Source organism: Fragaria vesca, linkage group LG2, assembly GCF_000184155.1.
Source record: "Fragaria vesca subsp. vesca linkage group LG2, FraVesHawaii_1.0, whole genome shotgun sequence".
NCBI classification, from domain to species: Eukaryota; Viridiplantae; Streptophyta; class Magnoliopsida; order Rosales; family Rosaceae; genus Fragaria; species Fragaria vesca.
The window spans coordinates 30,888,150-30,911,930 of record NC_020492.1 but is presented as its reverse complement, the minus strand read 5'-3'; the positions used below and the strand labels follow the sequence as shown (position 1 = coordinate 30,911,930).

General features: G+C 37.2%; 3 protein-coding genes across 3 annotated transcripts; all 3 read left to right on the top strand.

The window, feature by feature from the left end:
- The first annotated feature begins 912 nt into the window (after positions 1 to 912).
- On the top strand, positions 913 to 13,421 carry LOC101311539. Its single transcript, XM_004291708.1, has 11 exons — positions 913 to 2,856; positions 2,976 to 3,590; positions 4,235 to 5,225; positions 5,602 to 5,887; positions 5,996 to 6,120; positions 6,338 to 6,798; positions 7,311 to 7,339; positions 10,382 to 11,038; positions 11,256 to 11,467; positions 11,947 to 12,396; positions 12,933 to 13,421. The coding sequence occupies exons 1-10, from the start codon at positions 1,007 to 1,009 to the stop codon at positions 12,040 to 12,042; spliced, it is 5,322 nt and encodes a 1,773-aa protein (XP_004291756.1). The 5' UTR covers positions 913 to 1,006; the 3' UTR covers positions 12,043 to 12,396; positions 12,933 to 13,421.
- Positions 13,422 to 14,603: 1,182 nt separating this feature from the next.
- On the top strand, positions 14,604 to 17,447 carry LOC101314439 (magnesium-chelatase subunit ChlD, chloroplastic-like). Its single transcript, XM_004293108.1, has 4 exons — positions 14,604 to 14,855; positions 15,781 to 15,959; positions 17,218 to 17,261; positions 17,359 to 17,447. The coding sequence occupies exons 1-4, from the start codon at positions 14,604 to 14,606 to the stop codon at positions 17,436 to 17,438; spliced, it is 555 nt and encodes a 184-aa protein (XP_004293156.1). The 3' UTR covers positions 17,439 to 17,447.
- Positions 17,448 to 17,612: 165 nt separating this feature from the next.
- LOC101311246 (magnesium-chelatase subunit ChlD, chloroplastic-like) lies at positions 17,613 to 23,703 on the top strand. Its single transcript, XM_004291707.1, has 12 exons — positions 17,613 to 17,694; positions 17,786 to 17,904; positions 18,506 to 18,598; positions 19,719 to 19,814; positions 20,468 to 20,605; positions 20,796 to 21,014; positions 21,309 to 21,464; positions 21,686 to 21,793; positions 22,279 to 22,413; positions 22,800 to 22,964; positions 23,232 to 23,352; positions 23,438 to 23,703. The coding sequence occupies exons 2-12, from the start codon at positions 17,794 to 17,796 to the stop codon at positions 23,521 to 23,523; spliced, it is 1,428 nt and encodes a 475-aa protein (XP_004291755.1). The 5' UTR covers positions 17,613 to 17,694; positions 17,786 to 17,793; the 3' UTR covers positions 23,524 to 23,703.
- The last annotated feature ends 78 nt before the right edge of the window (positions 23,704 to 23,781 follow it).

The following is a 23,781-nucleotide window of genomic DNA, read 5'->3' as shown; positions in this document are numbered from 1 at the left end:
ATAGGAACAGTCGATTGATCTATGCTTGGTCCAAAAGAAGCAGTCGATTTTTGAAAATTAATCTTTTGCCCCGCTGCACTTTCATATAACAATAGACACTGATTCAGATAAGTAATCTCTTGTATCTCTGCTCTCCCAAATAACTAACTATCATTTGCGAATAAAAGATGAGAAATAGTAGGGGTCGTTTCTGTAACTTTTGCTCCATAAATTAGACCCTCTCTATTTGCTTTTTGGAACAATCCAGTCAGCCCCTTTGAACATAACAAAAATAGGTAGGGTGATAAGGGATCCCTTGCCTTAAACCCCTGGACGGTCGAAAAAATTCTTTGGCATAGCCATACCATAGGATATTATGATACCGACTCCACACATTTCATAACCAGCGCCACCCAATGTTTACTGAAGCCCAATTTCAACATAATGTTCCAAGTAAACACCATTCAACTCTATCATATGCCTTAGATGTCAAGTTTCAACACAAAGAAATGATCCTCGCCTGTTTGCTTGCTTTGAATTGAGTGGACGTTATAACATTATCATTGATGCACCTACCCAGAACAAAAGCACTTTGAAAGCTGGAAATTACCTCAGATAAAAGTGACTTCATACGGTTAATAACCATAGCCTTGGACATTTTTCATGGGATTTGTTGAGAAGAATTAAAATTCAAAAAGGAAACAAAAGAAAAATAGAAAGAAAATAAAAGGTAAATAACTAAGAATTTGATTTGACCAGAAAAAGAAAAAAGAAAAATATCCACTTTTCCAAAGTTTGGGAAATTCTCTCACCAACCCCCGAGTTTGTCTCGCTTTCGATCGAATCAGCCCCATTTCTCATACTTGAACTAACTCCATCTCTCGCGACATAGACTCACATACTTCTCTCCTCTCTCTTTCTCTCTCTGCACGTTGAAACCGTTTCTTTTCTAGAGAGAGAAAGTCCTTCCGTTTCTCTCTCAACCCCAAAATTCAATGAGAGAGAAAGAGAGGACTTCCAACTGAAAATGGAGTTCGTCGGAAAAAGTGTGACGAAAGAGCTGGAAGGCCTCGCCGGAACTGTGAAATCCTACTCCGCCTCCTCCGGATTCTTCCAGGTCGTTTTCGAAGACGGAACTTCCGAAGAATTTGACTCCGCCCAGCTCTCTCTTCTCCTCGCCGCCGCCCCCGAACCCGACCCGCTTCAGGTCAAACCGGGCCGACCCGCCCGGAAACCTAGGAAGCGACGCCGTACAGGTAATTCTGGTAGCTCTATTTTGGGGGAGGAGCTTGTGAGTAATCCTAGTGATGCCAAGGAGGGGATTGATTTGAATGCGGGGTTTAATTTTAGCCTGAACGATGCTGCTGAGCTTAGTGCCGGTGACAGGGATTGTATTGATTTGAATTTGGATGCCAGTGGCTTTGATTCGGTTGAGAATTTCGATGGGGATGGTTTCGGTGGTTCGAGTGTTGTAGTGACCAAGAGGAGGGGTTGCGATTTCGATTTGAATTTGGAGGTGGCTGAGGAGGATAGGGATGCAGAGGGTGACAGTGTTAGTCCTAAGTTTGAGAGGATTGAAGAGAGTCGAAACCGAGAGGAGACGAGTGGAGATCCCCAAAGAAATGGTGTTGAGGATGGTAATGCTGATGAGAAACGGAAGCAAGTGTGTATTGATATCAATCAAGATGTTAACTTGGATGGCATTGAGTGTGCTGTTGGGGAAAGAGTTAGTGATTTGAATCGGTGTTGCGGTGGAGATATGAAGGTGGAGTCTTCTGTTCGGGATATGAATGGTAGTGCTATTGAGGATAATTGTATGGTGAGAGATGATCCTTCTGAAGCTGTTGCTCCAATGACTCTTGGGTGTGTAGGTGATTCAGCAAGTCTGAGTGTTCAGAAAAGTAGCCGAAGAAAGAGAAGAAAGCTACCGGAGAATTTGATGTCTGCTACAACAGGGACAGTTTTGAATGTTAACGGTGTGGTGAAAGATGATCTATCTGAAGCTAATACTCCAATGATTCATGGGCACCTAGGTGATTCCGCAAGTCTAAGCATTCAGAAAAGTAGCCGAAGAACAAGAAGAAAGCTACCGGAGAATTTGGTGTCTGCTACAACAGAGACAATTTTGAATATTAACGGTGTGGCGAAAGATGATCTGTCTGAAGCTAATACTCCAATGATTCATGGGCACCTAGGCGATTCTGCAAGTCCAAGCATTCAGAAAAGTAGCCGAAGAACAAGAAGAAAGCTACCAGAGAATTTGATGTCTGCTACAACCGAGACAGTTTTGAATATGAGTGTTCTTAAGGATAACGGTGTGGTGAAAGATGATCTGTCTGAAGCTAATACTCCAATGACTCATGGGCGCGTAGGCGATTCAGCAAGTCCAAGTGTTCAGAGAAGCAGCCGAAGAATGAGAAGAAAGCTACCAGAGTCTACTACCACTGAGACAGTTTTGAGGAGAAGTTCTCGCAGAGGATCTGTTCAGAATCATGTATCTATTGCATCATATGGTGTTAGTAATCCAGTGTCATCTTCGGCAGTTATAACAGAGGATGTACCAGTGATATCTAGCAGTGAAGAAGCAGATGAGCCTAGTGTTGCTCCTCAGAAGCTTGAATTACCCCCTTCATCACAACATTTGAATTTAGAGGGCATCCCCGTACTTGACCTTTTTTCTATTTATGCCTGTTTGAGATCATTTAGTACTCTATTGTTTCTGAGTCCCTTCAAGTTGGAAGATTTTGTGGCAGCGCTGCAATGCAAGTCTCCTAGTTCGTTAATTGATTCTGTTCATGTTTCTATTTTGCAAACCCTAAGAAAGCATTTGGAGTCCCTTTCAAATGAAGGTTCTGAATCTGCTTCTGATTGTCTAAGGTATATATATTTTTTATTCTTGTATTGTTAAATATTCTTTCATCTCTTTGGTGATTTCATACTGCCTGGGTTTGTTGCCTAATATGTTTTTATTTTATATTTTATTGTTTTTGATGTAGGAGTCTTAATTGGGATTTTCTGGACTTAATTACCTGGCCAGTTTTCATGGTTGAGTACTTTCTGATTCATTGTTCAGGATTGAAACCTGGATTTGACCTGGGTCACTTTAAGCTACTAAAAAGTGACTACTACAGTCAGCCTGCTTCTCTAAAGGTTGAGATTCTTGGCTGTCTATGTGATGATTTGATAGAAGGGGGAGCCATAAAATCAGAGATTAATAGAAGGTGTTCGACATCTGAACATGACATGGTTTTTGATCGTGATGTCAACTTTGACGTCTGCAAGAAAAGGAAGGCTTCTGTACAAATTGCTGGTAGCTCCAGTTTGAATGATGAAAATGTTGATGAAACCCCCGACTGGAATAGTGATGAATGCTGCCTCTGTAAGATGGATGGGAACTTAATATGCTGTGATGGCTGTCCAGCAGCTTACCATTCAAGATGTGTAGGAGTTGTCAGTGATCTTTTGCCCGAGGGTGATTGGTATTGCCCTGAGTGTATGATTGATAGGCATAAACCTTGGATGAAACTCCGCAAGTCACTTCGAGGTGCAGAGTTATTGGGAATCGATCCTCATGGTCGGCTGTATTTTAAAAGCTGCGGCTACCTGTTGGTGTAAGTCTTTTCACCTTTGCATGACTCAGTTTAATACTTTAATATCAATGCTGCTGATCCTTTAGCAACATTAATTCCCCTTATTCTTCACTTTGCTCTTAATTTCAAAGTACCCACGCATCTTCCTTTTTCATGAGAAACAAACGCTAATAATATATGACTTCCCTCAAGATATTTCAAAATTCTTTTGGTTGTCCATAAATCATCTTAAGATGCATATTAAGTCATCAAAAATATAATCTCTTAATTGCCAACCAATCAGTTCTATTTACAATTTGGCTGGTTCCTGAAAACCCTCTGCCATCATGTAAAGTCGTCTCCTATGTCACCCATTAATGTTACACTTGGATTCAATACAACATCTTTCCTTGTTGTTTCTGCGCGCGCAATTGCTTTTGGAAAAAGAGTTGCAGTACCAAGCTATTTCGTAGGTATATGAAACTAACTAAGAGTAGGGAGAAAGGCGTGACTTCTGAATTGGTATTTCTGATGGTGAAATTTTACTGTAGTTTTTCTTAATGAGCATCTGTTTTATGCCGTGAGACAAGCATGTTGAGATTTTATAGCTCTATTGATTTTACTGGCTACTTTTGGTTAAACTGATATATGTTTGGCTTCATCTATTTATGGATTGTTACTTGCAGATCGGGCTTTTGTGATGATGAATCTGCATTCAGTTACTATCACAGAGATGATCTAAACAAGGTCATTGAAGTGCTAAGGTCTTCAAAATTTTCCTATGATGGGATATTATTGGGAATCTATAAGCACTGGGACATTCCTGCTACCTTTGATGGAGCAGCTAGTGGCAAGCCCCTGGACCAATTGGAATTTTCAGAAACATGTGGTGCTAAAAATGAGATTCAGGAGGATATAAAACTGCAAGAGAAGCTTTGTAATCTTGGTTCTGATGTTTCAAATGAAGTGCTGAGAAGGCCTGTCATTCAGTCTGATTCAAATAAACTTGCTGATACTTTAAATCAATCAGATTTGGTCGGGAAACTTCATCCTGAGGACTCTTCTTTGACATCTACTTGCTTAGATGCCAGACAAGAGAGTAATGGTTCTATCCATCTTGGCAATATGTCGTCCGCTATAACGACTAAAAAACTGGGCACATCAGAAGTACAAATTGCAACTGATTACATAAATTACTATAGTTTTGGAAAAATTGCTTCATCTATTGCAGAGGAGTTCATGTCTAAAGCTTCAGAAAAAAATAGGGAGGGTGCAGTAATTACAGAAGAGGAAATAGTATCTGCGCAGATGAAGACCATTATAAAAAAATCTTCCAAGTTTTCCTGGCCCAATATTGAGAACTTAAATATAGATGTGCAGAAAGAGAAATGTGGTTGGTGCTTCTCTTGCAAATATCCTGCGGATGATAGGGATTGCTTGTATATTATGAGTAAGCAGCCTTTACAGGACGTTTCCAAGACTGATGTAGTTGGACTTGGGTTGAAAAAAACCCCCAAAGATCATCTTAGTGATGTCAGCTGTCAAATTTTGTCCATTCATGATCGCATGCTTGGGCTTTTGTTGGGTCCGTGGTTGAACCCCCATCATACAGAATGCTGGCGGAATAGTCTTCTTAATGCATGCGATCTTGCATCTGTTAAGCATTTGCTGCTCCTGGTAAGCAGTTTCTCTATAAAACTTGTTTAGTATGTAGTTTGTCCATTCAGATCTGTTAAACATGTACGGTAGCATTAATATGAACCTTGTGTTACAATTGTAGTTTGAAGTTTAGAGCCTATCAGTTGTCCTGTTTATCTTGTTCTTACAATACTCAATAGGATCCATTGGAACCCATGGCTACTTCCTATTTGCATGTGAACAAATCTGTATACTGTACCTAATTACGCATTTTGTAGCTTGTGTGGAGGTATACTTATGCGTACCATAGCTATTCCTTTATTTCATAGAGCCTGTTGGGTTGCCATAACTTGTGTGGTAGCTTGACTTTTCCCCTCTATAGCATCCCTAAAGTTTTGGTGAAATGGTCATGCAGCTAGTGGAAAATTTGCATTATCGTGCATTGTCAGCAGATTGGTTGAAACATGTGGACTCTGTTGTTACCATGGGTTCTGCTTCTCATGTTGTCACTTCATTACGTGCATGCTCAAAGAACATGAACAGCAGAAAGAGGCCCAAGTTTTCAGATATTGATTCGAATCCATCTTCAAATGCTGGCAGTGGATTGGGAATGTTTTGGTGGAGGGGTGGCAGGCTTTCTCGTCAGGTGTTTAGTTGGAAAATTTTGCCTCGCTCCTTGACATCTAAGGCTGCCAGACAAGGTCTACTGATTGTGTTTTCTTTCTTGTATTTGAGTTTCAGTAGTATTGTCTAAAGTTAATCAACTGAATAAATATTCTGAACTCGATTCATGTTATAAAATTCTGCAGGTGGGTGCACTAAAATAATGGGTATATTGTATCCTGAGAATTCAGAATATGCAAAGAGAAGCAAATATATTGCCTGGCGAGCTACTGTTGAAACATCAACTAGTGCAGAACATCTGGCTTTGCAGGTAATCTTGGTTTATGCTCCGGTTTCTTTTAAATGCTGATGTTCAGGTTTTTCAATGACGTAGTTTTCTTTGCTTTCTCTGTCTTGAATGTATTTCAAGAGTTTTTTTTTGGCTACCTTAGTGGTTCTAGGCCCAATTGCTCTGACCCTTAAAATTCATGCTCTTCAATAAGCACCATCTAGAACTTTTTGTCCATATAATATTGCAATGGTTTCAGGTTAGGGAGCTTTATTCAAATATTAGGTGGGATGATATTGAGAACACACACCCTCTGCCTATATTGGACAAGGAATCTACAAAATCACTCAAGCTTTTCAGGAAAGTCATTGTCCGCAGGAAGTGCTCTGAAAAGGAAGCGGTAAAATATCTTCTTGATTTTGGCAAGAGAAGAGCAATCCCCGACATTATCAGGAAACATGGTTCTGTGCTTGAAGAACCATCCAGCGAAAAGAAAAAGTATTGGCTTGAAGAATCATATCTTCCACTGCATCTTTTGAAGAATTTTGAGGAGAAAAGAATTGCCCGCAAGTCTAGTGATGGAAAGTCTGGTAAAGCTATTGCGGATGGTAAAGTAATAAAGCGGCCCCAGGATGAAAAGGGATTTGCTTATTTGTTTGCCAAAGCAGAAAGATCGGAGTATTATAAGTGTGGACACTGCCACAAAGATGTCCTTATAAGGTACTAAATCGTAATATTATCTTTTTACATGTTCTTATCATCTCATATTGTATTTTTTCCTGATGTTTTGTTTTCAATTGTATAGCTTGTTTCGGTTAATTGTATTGTTTTGTGAGGAGCATGTCCCTCTGAAACTTATAATTTTGAAGTTAGTATAACTATGAAAGAAATTCTTTCCCCAATCTCTGGATAGATATAGGATATCGGTCTTGAAGCTTAGTAAGCCTCTGGTTGGGATGCATAAACTGGGAAACAAGCAACAAGGAACTGGTAGAACAAAGGGTTTTCAAATAAGACATTAATTACTGGAAGTATTAGGATGAACTTTGGACCATGTAGTTGTGCAAATTTTGACGAGTAACTAGTATGATTTGAGCAGATGATCAATCTTTTGTTTTGCTAGTCGTGTTAAGTGACCGAGTCTTTGAGATCGTCATGCATTTGAAGTGTTGCATTACTTATTCTTTTTATTTTATGTATCATTGACCCTTTTTTTTTGCCCAATTTGACAGGGAAGCTGTGAGTTGTCAATTCTGCCGAGGTGTGGTTTCCTCCTTCCTTTCGTTCTTTCCCTTCATATTGTTCTTATGTGCTTTTTCAATATTGCTTGGTACAATGTGGTATTGGTCCTTTGTACACTCTAGCTTTTCTAATATTATTTTGTATATTTACACAAAACTAGTTTTATTCATGTTTTGCTTCGACTGTTTTGTGCCGCATTGTGCCAGTGTTTAAATTTTTCAGGGAAATATTATTTGCCAAACTTTACACCATTTTGGTATTCGCAAACCCTGGCAGTTGCAAAGACTGAAATTGTGACGTTTATATATCAGTTAGAACTGTCCATATTGTGCTGCTAGAATATTAAACTTTTAGCAGAAGTCATATTCATGATGAGTTTGGGGAACCGTAGTTGAAACCTGAGAGATTAGGTCCCTTTCCATTCTGAGTGTGTGCGTTTTTCTTTGTTTGAGTTGACATGTTGCCTTTTTCTCATGGTTGGGTTTCCTCTATTTAGCTTTTGATAAAAGAGATGCATTCATTGCAAACAAATAAAGAAAGTTGTTGAGCTATAAGGGAGTACTTGGATATTATCAACCTGGATGATGTCCTATGTTTAGTTTTCAATAATACAAAACTTTGCTAGGCTATTTGTTTGTGTCAATGTCTGTAGTACAATTCACTGTAAGGGGCCAATATATTGCTGCCCTATGAGCACATTGGCCAGTTGGATCATATAAATTTTGGAGATTCTGGGTTGAGCTGAGGTAAATCTTGGCCTGTTGTGTATCATCATTAGTTGAGAAACATCGTAGAATGCTAATGATGGTGGTATTGTAGTTCTTAGTGCGATTTGGCAAGAAAGGAAATATATGGGGATATTCGAATTTGTAGCTTTATCTACCATGGACTCTTTTCTGTGGCGAGAAAATGTTTTTGTTACTCGTTGGAGAGGATGTATCCTTCATATGATATATTCTTCTCCAAAATCTACTGCTTGGTAGACTAACAAAGAAAAAATAGCTTGAAAGAATTTTGGTAGTTTTAGGTATTTGTATGACTTCTTTTTGCTTGTAGTGTAAGCAAACAACCCTTAAAACCGTCAAACCATGAAGAATTAGTATGGTATCCCAACTAAAAAGACTGGTCGCTAATGTAGCGCTTTGCAATGATCGTGTTGTCAAAATTGACGTAGCACACAATCGATGTGAGGCTCAAGGTTGAACACAGAAAACTGGTGCAGCACTATATCTTTTATACCATCCTTCTTGTTTGGACGGACCATGCCCTCAGGCTGAGACCATTGATCTTGATACCTTCTTCCTGGGGATATGTTTTCACATTATCAAACTATTCAAAGATATTAGTAGTCAATGAGACAGCTTATGCAGGCGTGCCAACTGACATATGATGTGGTTTTAGGGCTAGCACAGACACAAAGCTGGGCCATCGTAGATTTGGTGATATAGCATTACTCTGGGATATCAATTGTGAAAATCTTGATTACATTAGCATACGTTTTCAATCAACTCATTCAATTCGAACTATCTTTTATTTGTTTATTTATTGTTGCTCCTGCACAAGATTTGGCAATTTGTTAGAATTGGAAAATTCTTGATTAGTTATGATTAAATGATTCAGTTAAGATCGGTATATTGTTTGTGTGTATGGAATACACTAGTTTTTCGTGGTAATCTCTCCTTCCCTTGTATGCATGGTCTCTCTCACTTCTTAGAAGTCTTCCCTTGTTTTATTTATTTACTTGCTCTTTTTATTCTTTTTCTTTTTTTTTATTATCTTTTTTGAAGTTGGAGGACAAATAATGTAACAACAGTTTATCTTCTCGCAGAATTTTGATAGTAAATTGTTTTGGCTATACTTACATATCTTTAGTTCTATAATTTGACCATTCCAGTAAATCTGTAAGTTGCTTGTTTTGACAACTAATTTTTAAAGGCAACAGTGAGTTTGCACATGATTATCTATCACTTAATTAGCAAGTATCATGTATCATAATTTCTAATTTTTTATCATTTTGCAAGCAACAACAGAAAAAAAAAATTCAATCAATCAAGAAAGCATGTGGCCTATCTAACAACTTTATTTACACAACACCTTCCTTTTCATACTATTTCATACAATTTGTACCCAAATATTATCTCTTTTAGTTGCTATTGCCTATAATTTGTAGGCAAGTATATCATTCTTTTGTCCTTTTCTGTTTACATTATTTACATATTGGGTGGTTAGCGTTATATGTTACAAATTGGTTGCTGATGCTGGTTACATAACATATTTTTTTTATAGTAATGACTTTGTATCCACATATTGAATCCATTTTCCGAACTACAGTACCAGTGAACTTCTCTAGTTGTACAGTGGGCTTATTTCACATTTATTGAAGATAAAGTTACTGTTTTCTGAATCTAGTAATTTATATTTCCTAATTTATTAGTAGTTTATTACAACAAGAATCTTTAAACTCTGAAATTCTTTATTGAGACTCACCATAAGTTCTTTTCTTTTTGATGATTTGACTTGCTTTAGATTTTTTACATGCTTGTGTATAGTTTTGACAAAAGAAGTGCTTTCAACTTTTTTAGACCCAGCTAGTGAAAATGCAGCAATGTGTCATTTATTTTTCATAGGATTGAGAGGGTTTAACTGGAATTTGGCTTTATGAGAAATTAAGATGATGAGGAGACCAAGGAAGTTTCAGATTTGTTGAGGCCCTCTGAGCTTTGAGTCTAGTTGTTCTTGAGCCTTTCTCAGAAGCTTCTCTCTATGAGATTTTCCTGAGGCTTCTCTCTATGAGATTTTCCCAAGGCTTCTCTCAACTGAGGTTTCTTATAACCCAATGTTTTTCGGTTAGCAATCATTGCTCCTGTTAATGGTCTGAGTTTTCCACCTCTTTCTTTTGCTGGATTTACCAAACATTATACTCAAGTCACCAGTATTACTTTTTTTTTTGGTGGTGTAGTTAGACTTGTTGCGGTGGATTACCTATAGAACTTCATGCTTGTCACTGATACTCTGTTTTTGTTTATTAAGCTTAGTATCTAATTACTGATATGAATTCCAGGATTTTTCCACAAAAGACATGCGAAGAAGTCTGCCGGGGCCATTGTTTCTGAGTGTACGTATACATGTCACCGATGCCAGAATGGGGTCTCTTCGAAGATTGATACGAAAAGAGGGAAAGTGGATAAAAAGAGAGGAAAAGTTGGTAGGAAAAGAGGGCCAGTTGAAACAAAATTAGTGAAGGTACAGTCCCAGAAATTGAAAAGTTCTCAAACTGATCGCAGATCACTGCGTTTGAAAAGCAAAAGAAAACCTTTAGCTGGAGGAAGACAGGTACAATTGAAAAATACCAAAAAGGTTCCGGTAACACTTTTACGCCGCTCTCCAAGGAAAACTAAAAGCTTGACATTGCAAAACAAAAAGCAGAGCAAACGCAAGAAAGGGAAACAGAGCAAATCCAAGAAGGGGACATATAAGAAACAAAAGATAGGGACTTCGTGGCAGAAAAAGAGAACAAAAGTTTATCGCAGTTATTGGCTAAATGGTCTCCAGTTTTCTAGAAAGCCAGATGATGAACGTGTTGTGCTTTTTAGGGATAAAAAACTACTTGCGAACTCTGGCTGTTCTTCCAACATTCTTAGTCAACTCAAATGCCAGCTCTGTTGCGAATCAGAATATGCATCTACGTTAGATTATATCGGGTGTGAACTATGTGGAGGTAATGATGAGTTCAAGCAAGTGGACCTTTTAAATGTACAGTTTGATTCCATTGAGATTGTTATAGGTGAATCGGTGATTGTTTGATTCAGTATTTCCTGCGCATGATATTATCTTCCCTAACCTGCATGACATGAATTCAATTCCTCTTTAATCTACATATAGGATATCCAACAGAAATAAAAGTTTACTTATTTCCTTATGTTCTACCATGGCAGAGTGGTTTCATGGAGAGGCTTTCGGGCTGGCTTCAGAGAACATTCATAAGCTAATTGGATTCAGGTGCCATGTGTGTCGTAAAACAGAACCTCCTCTCTGCCCCCATCTGGTAGTTGTGAAAACTGATGTGTCCCAATTGCCTGAAGCTCAAAATGATGGTTCCGTTAATTGTTCAGAGGACGTACCTAATGCAGTCCCGACTTTGAGTGAGGTATATTCATAAGCTCTTTAGGAGTCTATTATTCCACTTCCTGAACCCTCAACTTTTCGTGTACAGACTGATTTGGACACAATAGCAATTAGCAAACGTGGAATGAATATCTATGGTGTCTTTTATTTAGTGCTTAGTTACTTGGTATTAAATTGTTATTGAATCAATTTTCTTGATGCTGATGTGATGATTAATAGTTGGGTTTACATTTAGAACTAATGGAGTAGCAAGTCAAAACTGCTGCATTTTCTGTCTGTGGATACGTCTAAAATGAGATTCGGTACAACATTATCGTACAAATTTAGTGAATGCAGTTTCTGCAAGTATCCTATTTGGTTTTGGAATAGAAAAAGTATTAGGGGATTAAGTTTTTTTTTTATTTTTATTTTTTAACTTTTCATTAAAAACGGTTTAGGTTTGTGATTTATATAATCAAAAAAAGCCCTCTTGGAGTCTTGGTAATGATTTTCTCAAGACAGATCACAGGGGGACATAGGCGAAGTTCGTTGAACCTCAACAACAATTTTTGTGTGGCTTTTCCTTTCGATTGGTCTTGTATGTTATCCTATATTTAGTATGCATGGTCCTGGCAAAGTGCATTATTCACTACACTTCCCGATTATCTACTATTGCAGATTACATGCAAATGAATTAATTTGCGATTGCAAGGTGGGGTCTTCATTGGGCTTGTGTTCTGATTCATGTGATCTTTAGACGTACATGGAGGGATTCTTATTGGTGGGGTCACTTGCATAATTTTGAAAGGAGTGGGTTTCACAGTTCATCACTCAAGATTTCTGATAAGGGGAGAGAATTTTGATAAGGAGAAGTGGAAGTTCAGAAGGTACATCCATGCAATGAAGAAATTTGTGGCGACAAGGACATATTTCAAGAACCATCATTACGAATTGACAGAGCAGGCCAAATTGGTAAAACTCTTACCCTAAAGGCATAATTAATTTGCTCAAAAAAAAAAGGAACTGGTTATAATGTTAGTATCATGCAAGAAGAAAATAACTTTCTGTTTCTTTCTACAAGATATGTGTTTTATGTGATCTTATGTTAGCTTAGCTTTATATCAGACGTGTTTGTATTTGTGCATCCATCTGGGAATAAGAGCATATGACACACATGCGTACACACACTCTTTCTCTCTCAAAAATATATTTGTTTCATAGGATGGCTATGTAGTCTTAATTCGAACGAGCATAATACTTATGCAAGGAATCATTTGGGCCATGTGAGTTTGCTTCCATTGTCCTCGACACTCTTAGTGCTGTGCTTAATAATGAATCTTATTTGGCTTTTGTAACTCTTGTTTTTCTTAAGTCATCAATATAGGGTATTGCTATTATAACATTCCATCATTTTTGTATTCACATAGTATAGCTTTTAGTTTCTGTATCTGCTGATTGGTGTAGGGAGGAGATTGGGTAAGCTCTCATGTGAAACCTTTGCCTTGCAGGTGAAATTGAAAACTCTTCAGATTGGGTTCCTTAGGGATGGACTTTATAGAGTTGCCTGACAATACATGATTCGGTTGTGGAAGATCCAGTTTTTTCATCCTGGTCTGATCAATATTAGTTGGCAGTAATTATGATAATTCTTGCAATTAACTCTAAGTAGAGTAGAGAAGGCAAATAGGTATCTCTTAGGGATGGGTAGACATTTTAGATGATATACAATTTTTTCTTGGTCAAAATAGATGGACAATAGTAGCAGTTAGATCTTAGGTTGCCATGGTGTTTCATTTCGGGATGGGGTAGACATTAGACATGTTAGATAATTTACATCTTTTCTTTCAGTGGTATTAGACGATGCCATCACTGAACTTGGCCATGATGTTCCTATTAATGCTATCAAATCATCTCCCCTTTGTGTCCCATTCGTTCCAATTGAATGAGCTGGGAGGGGGTTGTTGTTGTTGTTTTGCATTGTAAACTTTCTTTTAATTAAAAAAGAAAAAAAGAGTAAATGTGGACAATAGTAGCAGTTAGATCTTAGGTTCGTAAATGAAGTCGCAAGGATTGTCAGGTCTGTTTTAAATCCATGAAACAGGGAACTTCATTTTTCGCTAGAAACCATTAGCCAATGCCTGTTGAAATTCTAAATCTATGCATTTGAACAGATTAGCAATCACTTGATCTGTGGATTATTCCACTAGATGTTTCTGAGATTAGGATTTAATAAGGTGGCCAGGAATCCAGAATAGGTGATGTGATTTTTCCAGTAGTCTATCATTTCATTGACTCGGTCTAACTGGATATCTAGAATTGAGTTTCCGAAGTTTATATCACGGATTCTCTTCCATCAACCTCAGGCCAGATTTTGCCTGAGAATAAAAAGAATTCTCAGTAGTTGAAGATGGTATTAAGCCATGGTTTGCGCCTTGTTTTTACGTTATAAGGAGGGTCCTATAAAAGACCCAAAGCCAGCAACAAAAATAAGAGACATGTCTCTATCAGAGGAGGATCTGGATCTAGAAAATTCAGAGACATCAATCAAGGAAAGCAGCATTGGGTGGGGGGGGGGCGCATTGTTGCATCTCTAAAGAATCAAATTGGGAAATCAAGTGTCTGCAACTTAATGATACCACCAAGAGGGTAATTCGATATCCACAGTCAGATAAAATTGCCTAAGATTGCACAGTAACGGAACTAACAGTTAAAAGTATTAAAATTAGGTCGGGGTGAAAACTTGAGGTACCATTGTTATCAAAATTTAAAACACCAAAGTTTATAAGGAAGAAAAGATAAGATACCGTTATGACGAATTTTTTTTTTCATTATATAAATAAAAAACTTAAGGGTATACTGGTCATTTCATGAATAAAAATAGTTGTTGTTATTTTTTTAACGGAGCTAACGGTTCTAGATATTAAACTTTGATCGAGGTAAGAACATGAGATACTGTTTTAAAGTTTTCTGAAAATGAAATACCAAAGTTTTGCTTTTTAAAAAGAAAGAAAACTGATACATTATTTGGACCATTTTCCTAAACTGAAATAATCCGCGACTGTATGTCACGCACCCAAAATAACCACGCGGTCCATACCAGAATTTTGGGTATAAAAAGGGCCAGGATTACGTAAACCGATAAGAAGTACACAGTTGGTCTGAGCTTCAGTCTTGCTCCAATGGCTTCTTTCTCCCCCACCTCATTTCCGTACCACCTCCAATCTACTTCTTCTTCGTCTTCGCTCCTAGTAGCTCCCCCTTTCAAATTACACCACCCCCTCCTCCTCTCCACGCGCTTCCACACCCGTCGCCCTCGCATTTCTGCTTCTGCCACCGCCGTTATTGAGTCTTCTAACGGCGCCGTCGCCGCAAAGCAAGACAACTCCGACTACGGACGACAGTTCTTTCCCTTGGCTGCCGTTGTTGGCCAAGTATCTCTCTGCCAATTGCTTTTCAACTTCTCTGAATCTAAATTTGTTTGCCAATTTAGTATTGTAATACAAATAGCATTTTGTGGTTCAAGTTGCTGCCCATTTCTTTTGTGTTTTGGATTACTTGTTACCTTGCTTCAGAAGATAAATAGTTTTGGAACTCGATCAATTGTACAAAATCAGATTTTAAGCTTCAATGTGGAGCATCCAGCCTTAGTTCTTGGCCTTGTGGATTAGGCATCAGTTTAGTTGTTGTGTATGTGTGTTCGCTTTCAATGTCAATGTGATGGCTTTGGTTGATAATAAGGTAGGCACAATGCAAAGATCAATATATCTGAATTTATATGTAGTGAGAAGCCGGGGAGTGTTGACCATGTTGCGCTTCACTCCATAGTGGTTGCCATTTGTGAACAAAATTGCTCTGAGAACCAGGCATGCTGTTCTATTGTTAGTGAAAGGAATCATTTTTTCAATGGAGGGAGTACGGCTAGATTCTAATAAGTTTAAGGATGTTGATTATTGGGTCATATGGATGGAGAAGATAGACTGATTTTTGAGGATTATCGAAAGCCAGAGATAGGGGGAGCTGAGGGATAAAGTTATAGTCTGGCCATCTCATGCTCCAAAGATACACAGACAATTTTATTGTTGTCTACTCAGTGTTGAGAGCAAGGCCAGTTCGGAAATGTATGTCATTGCCTGGATTCACGAGTCCCAATCTAGATTATGAATGTTTGTCCTGTAAGATTTTAATCTAGGTTATGAGCTGCTGTCCTTTAGATTTCCATTTACTTTATATGTCAATTTAGATGGCTGGATACATAATTATATGTTACCAATGTACTCCTGGGTACTTGGGTAATTAGTAAAGTTGTCATCTATGAACATTTAATCAATATTTAATTATTATTATTATTTTTTTTAGGATGCTATTAAGACTGCTCTGTTGCTTGGGGCTATAGACTGCAAAATCGGAGGAATTGCTATTTCCGGAAGGAGGGGAACAGCCAAGACTGTAATGGCCCGTGGTTTGCATGCAATTTTACCACCCATTGAAGTAGTTGTTGGTTCAATAGCAAATGCTGATCCGGCCTGTCCCGAAGAGTAAGGACACTGATTGCTTAGATGTCATTTTGCGATCATAGATAGAGTGGGTTAAGTATGGATTTAAAGTCTGGATTCATGAATGAACTTCAGCTAACGTGACAATGAACTTCAGCTAGTGCTAGTGGAAATCTTCTTTTATTTTGTTATTATTTTTTATTTCTGGAAAGTGTGGAAAGTATTACTGATTGAGTATGTTGAGCCAGAGATTCAACGGAACACATTTGGATATTTGCATCTTACTTCTGAAACATAATGTCATTTATCTTTACAATTTATTTTAGCCACCTGCATGTTTAGGGTTATCATCTGTGAATTTACTTAGAATAATCTAAACTACTTGTTTTTCTTTAAAATAGACCCAAATGATAAATGCAAGGCCACTTCATGACCGAGGGATAAACAGCAGAAACATGTGTAGTTTTTAAATGTCATTTTTTCGTGTTTCATCCATTTTTTCTTTCCTTTCTTCGTGAAAAGTGCATTGTTAGACCTGTTTCAAATGGTTTAAGGATCACATTTTGTTTTTACTGTTTGAAAGGTATTTTACTTACTACAGTTAATACTGGCAGAATTCAACGAACAATTGCTGATAAACTAGTTTATTTCCTGTACAAAACACGTGGGATGAGTCTGAGAATGAAGAAAATTTGTATGTAAATGCTTCTTTGGTCGGTCAACAAGCTCTTTGGAATATTAAATTGGTCGATGAAAAATTCTGTGAATGTTGAGGAACAGATTGAAAACTTTTTACGTAAATATGTAGTTGCTAGCTCTGGGAATGAAGGTAGTTGCTGACTTCCTTGCGATTGCTCATGTGGTCTGGGACCCTATTTACCTGCCTAGCTACTTATTAGGATTTCCTGCCTCTGAAGATGTAGGATTTGGCAGGAGCCCCAGTTTTTAGCGCATGTTCTTTAATGTGGGTTTGGGGATTTGTTGATATTAAAAAGAAAATAAAAGCAGTTGGTTAGCATGTCATTCCGGTGCATAAGATTCTTGTGTGATTATAAGCTCCCATAGATCTTAAACAAATGATGATCACCCTTATTTTCTGTAATGGAAGTATTTCAGTAAAAGCAATGCATAGTTGTGATGGAAGTAGTGATTGTTCATTTGAAGCTCAAATATTTGCTTCTTAGCATTTTGACAACCTTGAAATCTCATACAAGAAGTTTTGATCGCAGCACTTTTTAGATTTAGTCTTTCATTGAGCCTCTTCTAAAAATAATGAACAGTTTGGTTGTAATTCCTAAAGGTGGGAAGATGTTTTACCTGAACGCATGGAGTTTGATTCCACTGGTAATGTCAAGACTCAAATTGTGAAGTCTCCTTTTGTTCAGGTACTTGTTCTTGAAGAGACTTTCATACTTATAGTGATGTTCATTTATTGTAACAGCCTACATTCATATTGTTAGATTCCGCTTGGAGTCACAGAGGACAGACTCATTGGATCTGTTGATGTTGAGGAGTCTGTAAGAACAGGAACCACAGTTTTTCAACCTGGCCTTCTTGCTGAAGCTCATAGAGGTGTACTATATGTTGATGAAATTAATCTTTTGGATGAGGGTATCAGTAATTTGCTTCTTAACGTATTAACTGAAGGAGTTAATATTGTCGAAAGAGAGGGAATGAGCTTTAGACACCCCTGTAAGCCACTTTTGATTGCTACTTATAATCCAGAAGAGGGTGCTGTGCGTGAACACTTACTAGACCGTATTGCAATCAACTTGAGGTACAGATCTGGCAGTTACCATATGGAATAAGTTGATTATTAGTTATCAGCCTTCTCGTTGTATTAATGGTGTGATTCTTTTGCAGTGCAGATCTTCCGATGAGTTTCGATGATCGTGTTGCAGCCGTGGGGATTGCGACAAAATTTCAGGAATATAGTACTGAAGTCTTTAATATGGTTCAAGAAGAAACAGAATTTGCAAAAACTCAGGTACTCACACATGAAATAATTTACTTCTTTGTTTGCTTGCTAGATGGAGGGAGGGAGGAAGCGCCATTATATAATTTAATTGTATAACTCTCTCAGTGGAAAAGAATGTTTTAATACTGGCCCTTTGTGTGTGAATGTGTAAGGGACATATTTAGTATATACAATTCACTACAATATACTTAAGATGGTAGTAGAAGACAAAAATTATTGTATAATGTTAGTATAGTGTTCTGTAAAATATACAGTAAAGAAGAAACAGCAATATCATTGTCATTTTCTTTACAGATTTTACTTTATTTATAACATACACTGTTTCCTCTATAAACTAGTTTATCGTCCATTATTTTTGAGAAAACAGCAGCGGTACTAAGTTTGCTTACAGAGATGCTAAATATATGAGAAGCTTGTCAAAATTCTTTGTTAGAGGAAATTGATACCAACTTTACTCTTAACATGTGTTGCTAAGATAATTGATATATTCAGATACAATGAATGTATGCTAATAAATTTTAGGGAATTGCCAACTTAGTGTATTGTTACAGTGTTGTAGTTGCAAGATAAAAGTCCTTCTGATTTCGATCTGTATATTCACATGTTTCAGATCATTTTGGCAAGAGAGTATCTAAAGGACGTCGTCATAAGCAGAGAACAACTCAAGTATCTGGTTTTGGAATCCATCAGAGGTGGTGTCCAGGTTCTTACTGTGAAACCCGTTATTAAAAATGGGATTGATTTTGCATTAGTTTTGTTACAATATCTAGTAATTCCCATACATATATTCCCATGCCTTGTCACCTAGTTTGAGCTACCAGCTTAGTTGAAGATTCATAGTGATGCTAAAGCTCTTACTCTCTTATTGCTGCCATTTACACTAAACAATCTGGAGAGGCTTTGCCTGTAACATACAGTATATTTTTCTTGTTTGAATTCTATATTACCCACTGTTGTTGCATATCTCAACTCTGTTATTTCAGCATGCCGTCTTCAGGAGAAGAGTGCAACCCAAAAGAGATATAGTTTTGTCTTATGCATAGAGGGCTATGCCATCGTTTGAGTCTTCAATCATAGATATCATTGAAAGAGAACTGCAGGAATTTGTATCAGTTACTGTCTTAGACTCGTAGTGGAGTTTACTATTTGTCACACAGTTTGGTCACCCATTAAGAAAAGTGCCTTTCTCTCAAAACTCAGTATGCCAGTTTGGAATCATTTCGTTATCCCGATTATGTCGGTGTCATATTTTTGCCCTTATTGGCATGTTAGAACACTCAGGACATGAGGAATGCAAATTCATAGCTGGTAATCATTGAGTCAGATGATAAAAATTCAGTTAAAGTTATGGACATCTGTTACGAATTCAGAATCAAGAGCAAATGTTAAAAGTTGTGATTTTTGCAGCTTACAAACTAGTCTAAGCTACGAAAACTGATTCCTTTAGTCATAAATAAAACATTTGTGAGCATAAATCATAACTTAATGATTTTCTTACAGCTTAAGAAATATATGTAAAGAAGATTTAATTTCAAAGAAATGTTTCCCTACCGAGCTGTTGGTTATGGGTTTTGGTTGCAGAAACATCTTCTTGAACTGCTGTAACTAAGTTGCCATACTACAACCCTGTGTTGCCCTTGATGGGTTTTCAGTTTTTGTTTTACCTGTTTGATCAACCAATGATAAGTACATTGGGTATATTTTAGTGGATCAAGACTTACCATTTTATCCTTTTCTTATGTTTCAGTTATAAGTTGTACGTGTTTGGCATAACTGGACAAGAAACTAACAGCTAAATTGTTAATGTGATATGTGACTATCAGGGACATAGAGCTGAGCTATATGCTTCCCGAGTTGCAAAATGCTTAGCTGCTCTAGATGGACGAGAAAAAGTTTATGCTGATGACCTGAAAAAAGCTGTTAAGTATACTTCTGCTTGCATATTCTCTTTCCGCACATATTCACTTTTACTAGTCCTTTTTTGCATGATACGAAATACTTTTAACACATATTGGCTACATAATTACTTAAGTTGGGAAGGAGAAGAGAAGCATAAAAGTTCCAACTATGATAAAGTTGATAAATAATTACTTTCTTGAACTTTTGATTTTCACACAAAACAGCAGAAAACTAAGTTTTGTTCTTTTTTAGAACAACAATAATAATATAAATGAATGAATTGTAGCCGGCCTTTAAATAAGCCAAAAATCCTTATAATATAGATCCTTATTTCTTATTAATGATTTGTACATGTTGAAATTAAATTGAGCCCTTTTGAATTCTGATGTACGATCAGAGTCCTCCATTGTTTTCAAGAAGTATTTTGTTGTCCGAAATAACTCCATATGTTCATCATATTATTCATATATGATGAATTTTCATAACGGAATTACTTTTCACTAATCACCTTTTTAGATTCATGGTCTATCATTATTTGCATTATTACATTTTTTTTTCTTCATATATGATGATTTTCCATAATGAAATTACTTTTCACTGATCACCTTTTTAGTTTTATGGTCTATCATTATCTGCATTATTACAATTTTTTCTGAGATAGTACCAATTTCAGGTAGAACTGGTCATACTTCCTCGTTCAGTCCCTAATGAGAACCCACCAGAACAGCAAAATCAACCGCCTCCACCTCCACCACCTCCTCAAAATCAAGAATCTGGGGAAGAGCAAAATGAGGAGGAAGAAGAAAAAGAGGTTTGTTCACATTAATTAAATTTTACACTTCAGAAGTACACATAATTGCATAGGGCTTCCTTTTCAGGTGACTGATCGAGTAATAGTTGTGTTGGTTCCTTAATTTGATTGTTCACTTCAATATTTGCTACCAAAAGATTTAACAGGGAACAGATGTTAACATTATGTATGATATGCGAGTTGTAACCAGGATGAAAATGATGAGGACAAGGAAGAGAACGAAGATAATGAACAAGAGCAGGATCAACTACCTGAAGAGTTTGTCTTTGATGCAGAAGGGGGTCTGGTGGATGAGAAGCTTCTCTTCTTCGCACAACAAGCGCAGAGACGCAAAGGGAAAGCTGGGAGAGCAAAGAATGTTATCTTTTCAGAGGATAGAGGTCGATATATTAAGCCAATGCTTCCAAAGGTTAGTCCATCCCATTTCCACCTTCCACCCTCACCATTTAATGTTGCACAACCCTCCCCTCCCCCCTTCCCTCCTTGCGTTTATCCCTTCTCCTTCTGACTTGATCAGTCATATGAATAACATTGGCTGTGAAATTTGTTTTCGTGGGAAACTTATATATCAGTTATTTTTCTCTCACCATCAACATTAGTGTAATAACTAGTGCGTGACTCTGCCTCCCCCTTTCTATAGGGACATGCAACCTTACTTGCTTGACTATGTTTGTTCTTTCTAATCATACATTATCTTTCATAGGGACCTGTTAAGAGATTAGCTGTTGATGCAACCCTTAGAGTGGCTGCACCATATCAAAAATTGCGTAGGGAGAAGAACACTCAAGTCGGCAGGAAAGTTTTTGTTGAAAAAACTGACATGAGAGCAAAGAGAATGGCACGAAAAGCAGGAGCACTGGTATTGACACAGAGATCCTTTTTTTTCTTTATATTGCAGTCATTTTGCCCCTTTTTATATACACATATATTTAGATATGTGGATGTGTCTATGTATATCCATCTGTTTTGGCACTGATTGCCACACTTGGACCAAGTCAATGGTCCATTTTTAACGACATCTTAGGTTATTTAAGTAAGTTTCTCATATAATAATGGGAAGTTACTCAATTTACTTGGCAGGTTATATTTCTTGTTGATGCAAGTGGAAGCATGGCACTGAACCGAATGCAGAATGCAAAAGGTGCAGCACTCAAGTTACTAGCTGAAAGTTATACGAGCAGAGATCAGGTGACAAGAACTTACATTAATTTAGAGGGATGCAACTACCATGACTCTTGTGGGAACAATTTTTCTTCTAAATATTTATCATGGGAAAAAAATGTATTCTGCTGAATTGGGGCTTCATTATCTAGTCATTAGCCAAAAAGATCACCTTAAATGCTGCGAATACCATGCACTTGCACTAGAACATGCTGAGATGGTTTGAAATATATTCAAATGCACGCGAGCAACTCAGATGTTGTTTCGCGGCATCTATTTTCTATGAATATGGAGCATCTACTTTTTTTTGGTCAATCTCATCTACTCCAGAAAAAGAAATGAGTACAGTTTTATGTAAAATCATATTCTTCCCCAACTTAGTGTAAGAGTTGGAAATAAATGTCCTTTTGATCAGCAACCCATCAAAGTAATATCTTAAAATGATTAGGATTGCTATTGATGCTTTTCTGGTAATTGTATTTGTAACAGTGTCACCTGGTATTTCTGAATAGGTTTCTATTATTCCTTTCCGTGGAGATTCTGCTGAAGTTCTTCTGCCTCCTTCTAGATCAATTGCAATGGCAAGAAATCGTCTTGAAAGACTTCCCTGTGGTGGAGGTTCTCCCCTTGCTCATGGTCTGACAACGGTATGTTGAAACACACACGAAAGTACAATAAAATAAGAAAAGGAAAAAAAAAAAAAAAAAAAGGAGTTAGATTGAAGATCCCATTAGACATTCTCAATGGTTATGTTTTTTTTACGAGTTCTCAAGGCTTATGTTATTGTCAATAATTCATAATTTTAATTAGATACTTATAAGCATGTCTGTTCAAAGTATAATAGAAAGACTGTTTAATGTTGGTATTCTAAGAATCCAGTTTTTCTCTAAGCAATTTATGCAAGATTTCTTACACATGTATTGTTGGTTACTTTACTTTATTAATTATATAAGCATCTTGATTATATCTTATTGTATATAATCACAGCTATCTTTTCTTTTGACTGACTATATTCTCAAATCAAACTGCTTAGGCTGTAAGGGTTGGGCTAAATGCAGAGAAGAGTGGTGATGTTGGACGTGTAATGATTGTTGCAATAACTGATGGTAGAGCCAATATATCACTAAAAAGGTCCAATGACCCTGAGGCTGCTGCTGCTGCTACTGATGCCCCAAGACCTTCGGCAAAGGAATTGAAGGTAAATATTGCGCCAGATGTTTTAATATTATGAACCTCCCAGCATGTGGTCTAATTAACTGAGGTTTTATGCCAAACCTCGTATTAAAATTGGCCCCATGGTAATATAATATCCAAGAGAAAATATGTTGATTAGTATCAGAGATCTCAAGAAAGACCCGTATTTTGCATGCAAAAAAAAGAAAAGAACGTGGTTTTGCATGTTTGCACTCGACTTCCATAATCATATTTACTTGTGGAAATTCTTACTGCTTGATTCTTACTGAAGGATGAGATTCTTGAGGTTGCTGGTAAAATATACAAAGCGGGGATGTCTCTTCTCGTCATCGACACTGAAAATAAGTTTGTTTCAACTGGTTTTGCCAAGGAGATTGCGAGAGTTGCTCAAGGTTCCTTTTCAAACTTGTACTAACCATTCTCCGCTCATCATGTTTGAAGACCTGCTCATAATCTCATCATATAATTGCTTTGCAGGAAAATACTATTACTTGCCCAATGCCTCAGATGCTGTAATCTCAGCTGCAACAAAGGACGCTTTGTCAGCATTGAAAAACACATGAAGCGTTACATATTGTGGTTTCCTGTTGTGCCGTTGTATCTAGTGATTATCAGAGCAGCTTAGTGTCCTCTCAACATTATTTCTTGATTTTAGTACCACATCTTTACATGTATATTGAGAAATTCTTATTGTTGAAAAGAACGAAGTCCTATTCTTAAATCTTACCATTACTCGTTGGTATGGTCGATGACTCGTTGCTTTTATCAGTTTTCTGTAAAGGTGTGTGTAACTAGTCGGACCTCCAAATTTGCTACTTGGA

Coding starts and splice junctions, on each gene's coding strand:
- LOC101311539 (XM_004291708.1), top strand. CDS start 1,007: ATGGAGTTCGTCGGAAAAAGTGTGACGAAAGAGCTGGAAGGCCTCGCC. Junction 5,888..5,995: donor ATCTAAGGCTGCCAGACAAG/GTCTACTGATTG, acceptor AAAATTCTGCAG/GTGGGTGCACTAAAATAATG. Junction 6,799..7,310: donor CACAAAGATGTCCTTATAAG/GTACTAAATCGT, acceptor CCAATTTGACAG/GGAAGCTGTGAGTTGTCAAT.
- LOC101314439 (XM_004293108.1), top strand. CDS start 14,604: ATGGCTTCTTTCTCCCCCACCTCATTTCCGTACCACCTCCAATCTACT. Junction 15,960..17,217: donor GATCCGGCCTGTCCCGAAGA/GTAAGGACACTG, acceptor TAATTCCTAAAG/GTGGGAAGATGTTTTACCTG. Junction 17,262..17,358: donor CATGGAGTTTGATTCCACTG/GTAATGTCAAGA, acceptor TTATTGTAACAG/CCTACATTCATATTGTTAGA.
- LOC101311246 (XM_004291707.1), top strand. CDS start 17,794: ATGAGTTTCGATGATCGTGTTGCAGCCGTGGGGATTGCGACAAAATTT. Junction 21,015..21,308: donor TTAAGCCAATGCTTCCAAAG/GTTAGTCCATCC, acceptor TATCTTTCATAG/GGACCTGTTAAGAGATTAGC. Junction 22,414..22,799: donor TTGCTCATGGTCTGACAACG/GTATGTTGAAAC, acceptor CAAACTGCTTAG/GCTGTAAGGGTTGGGCTAAA.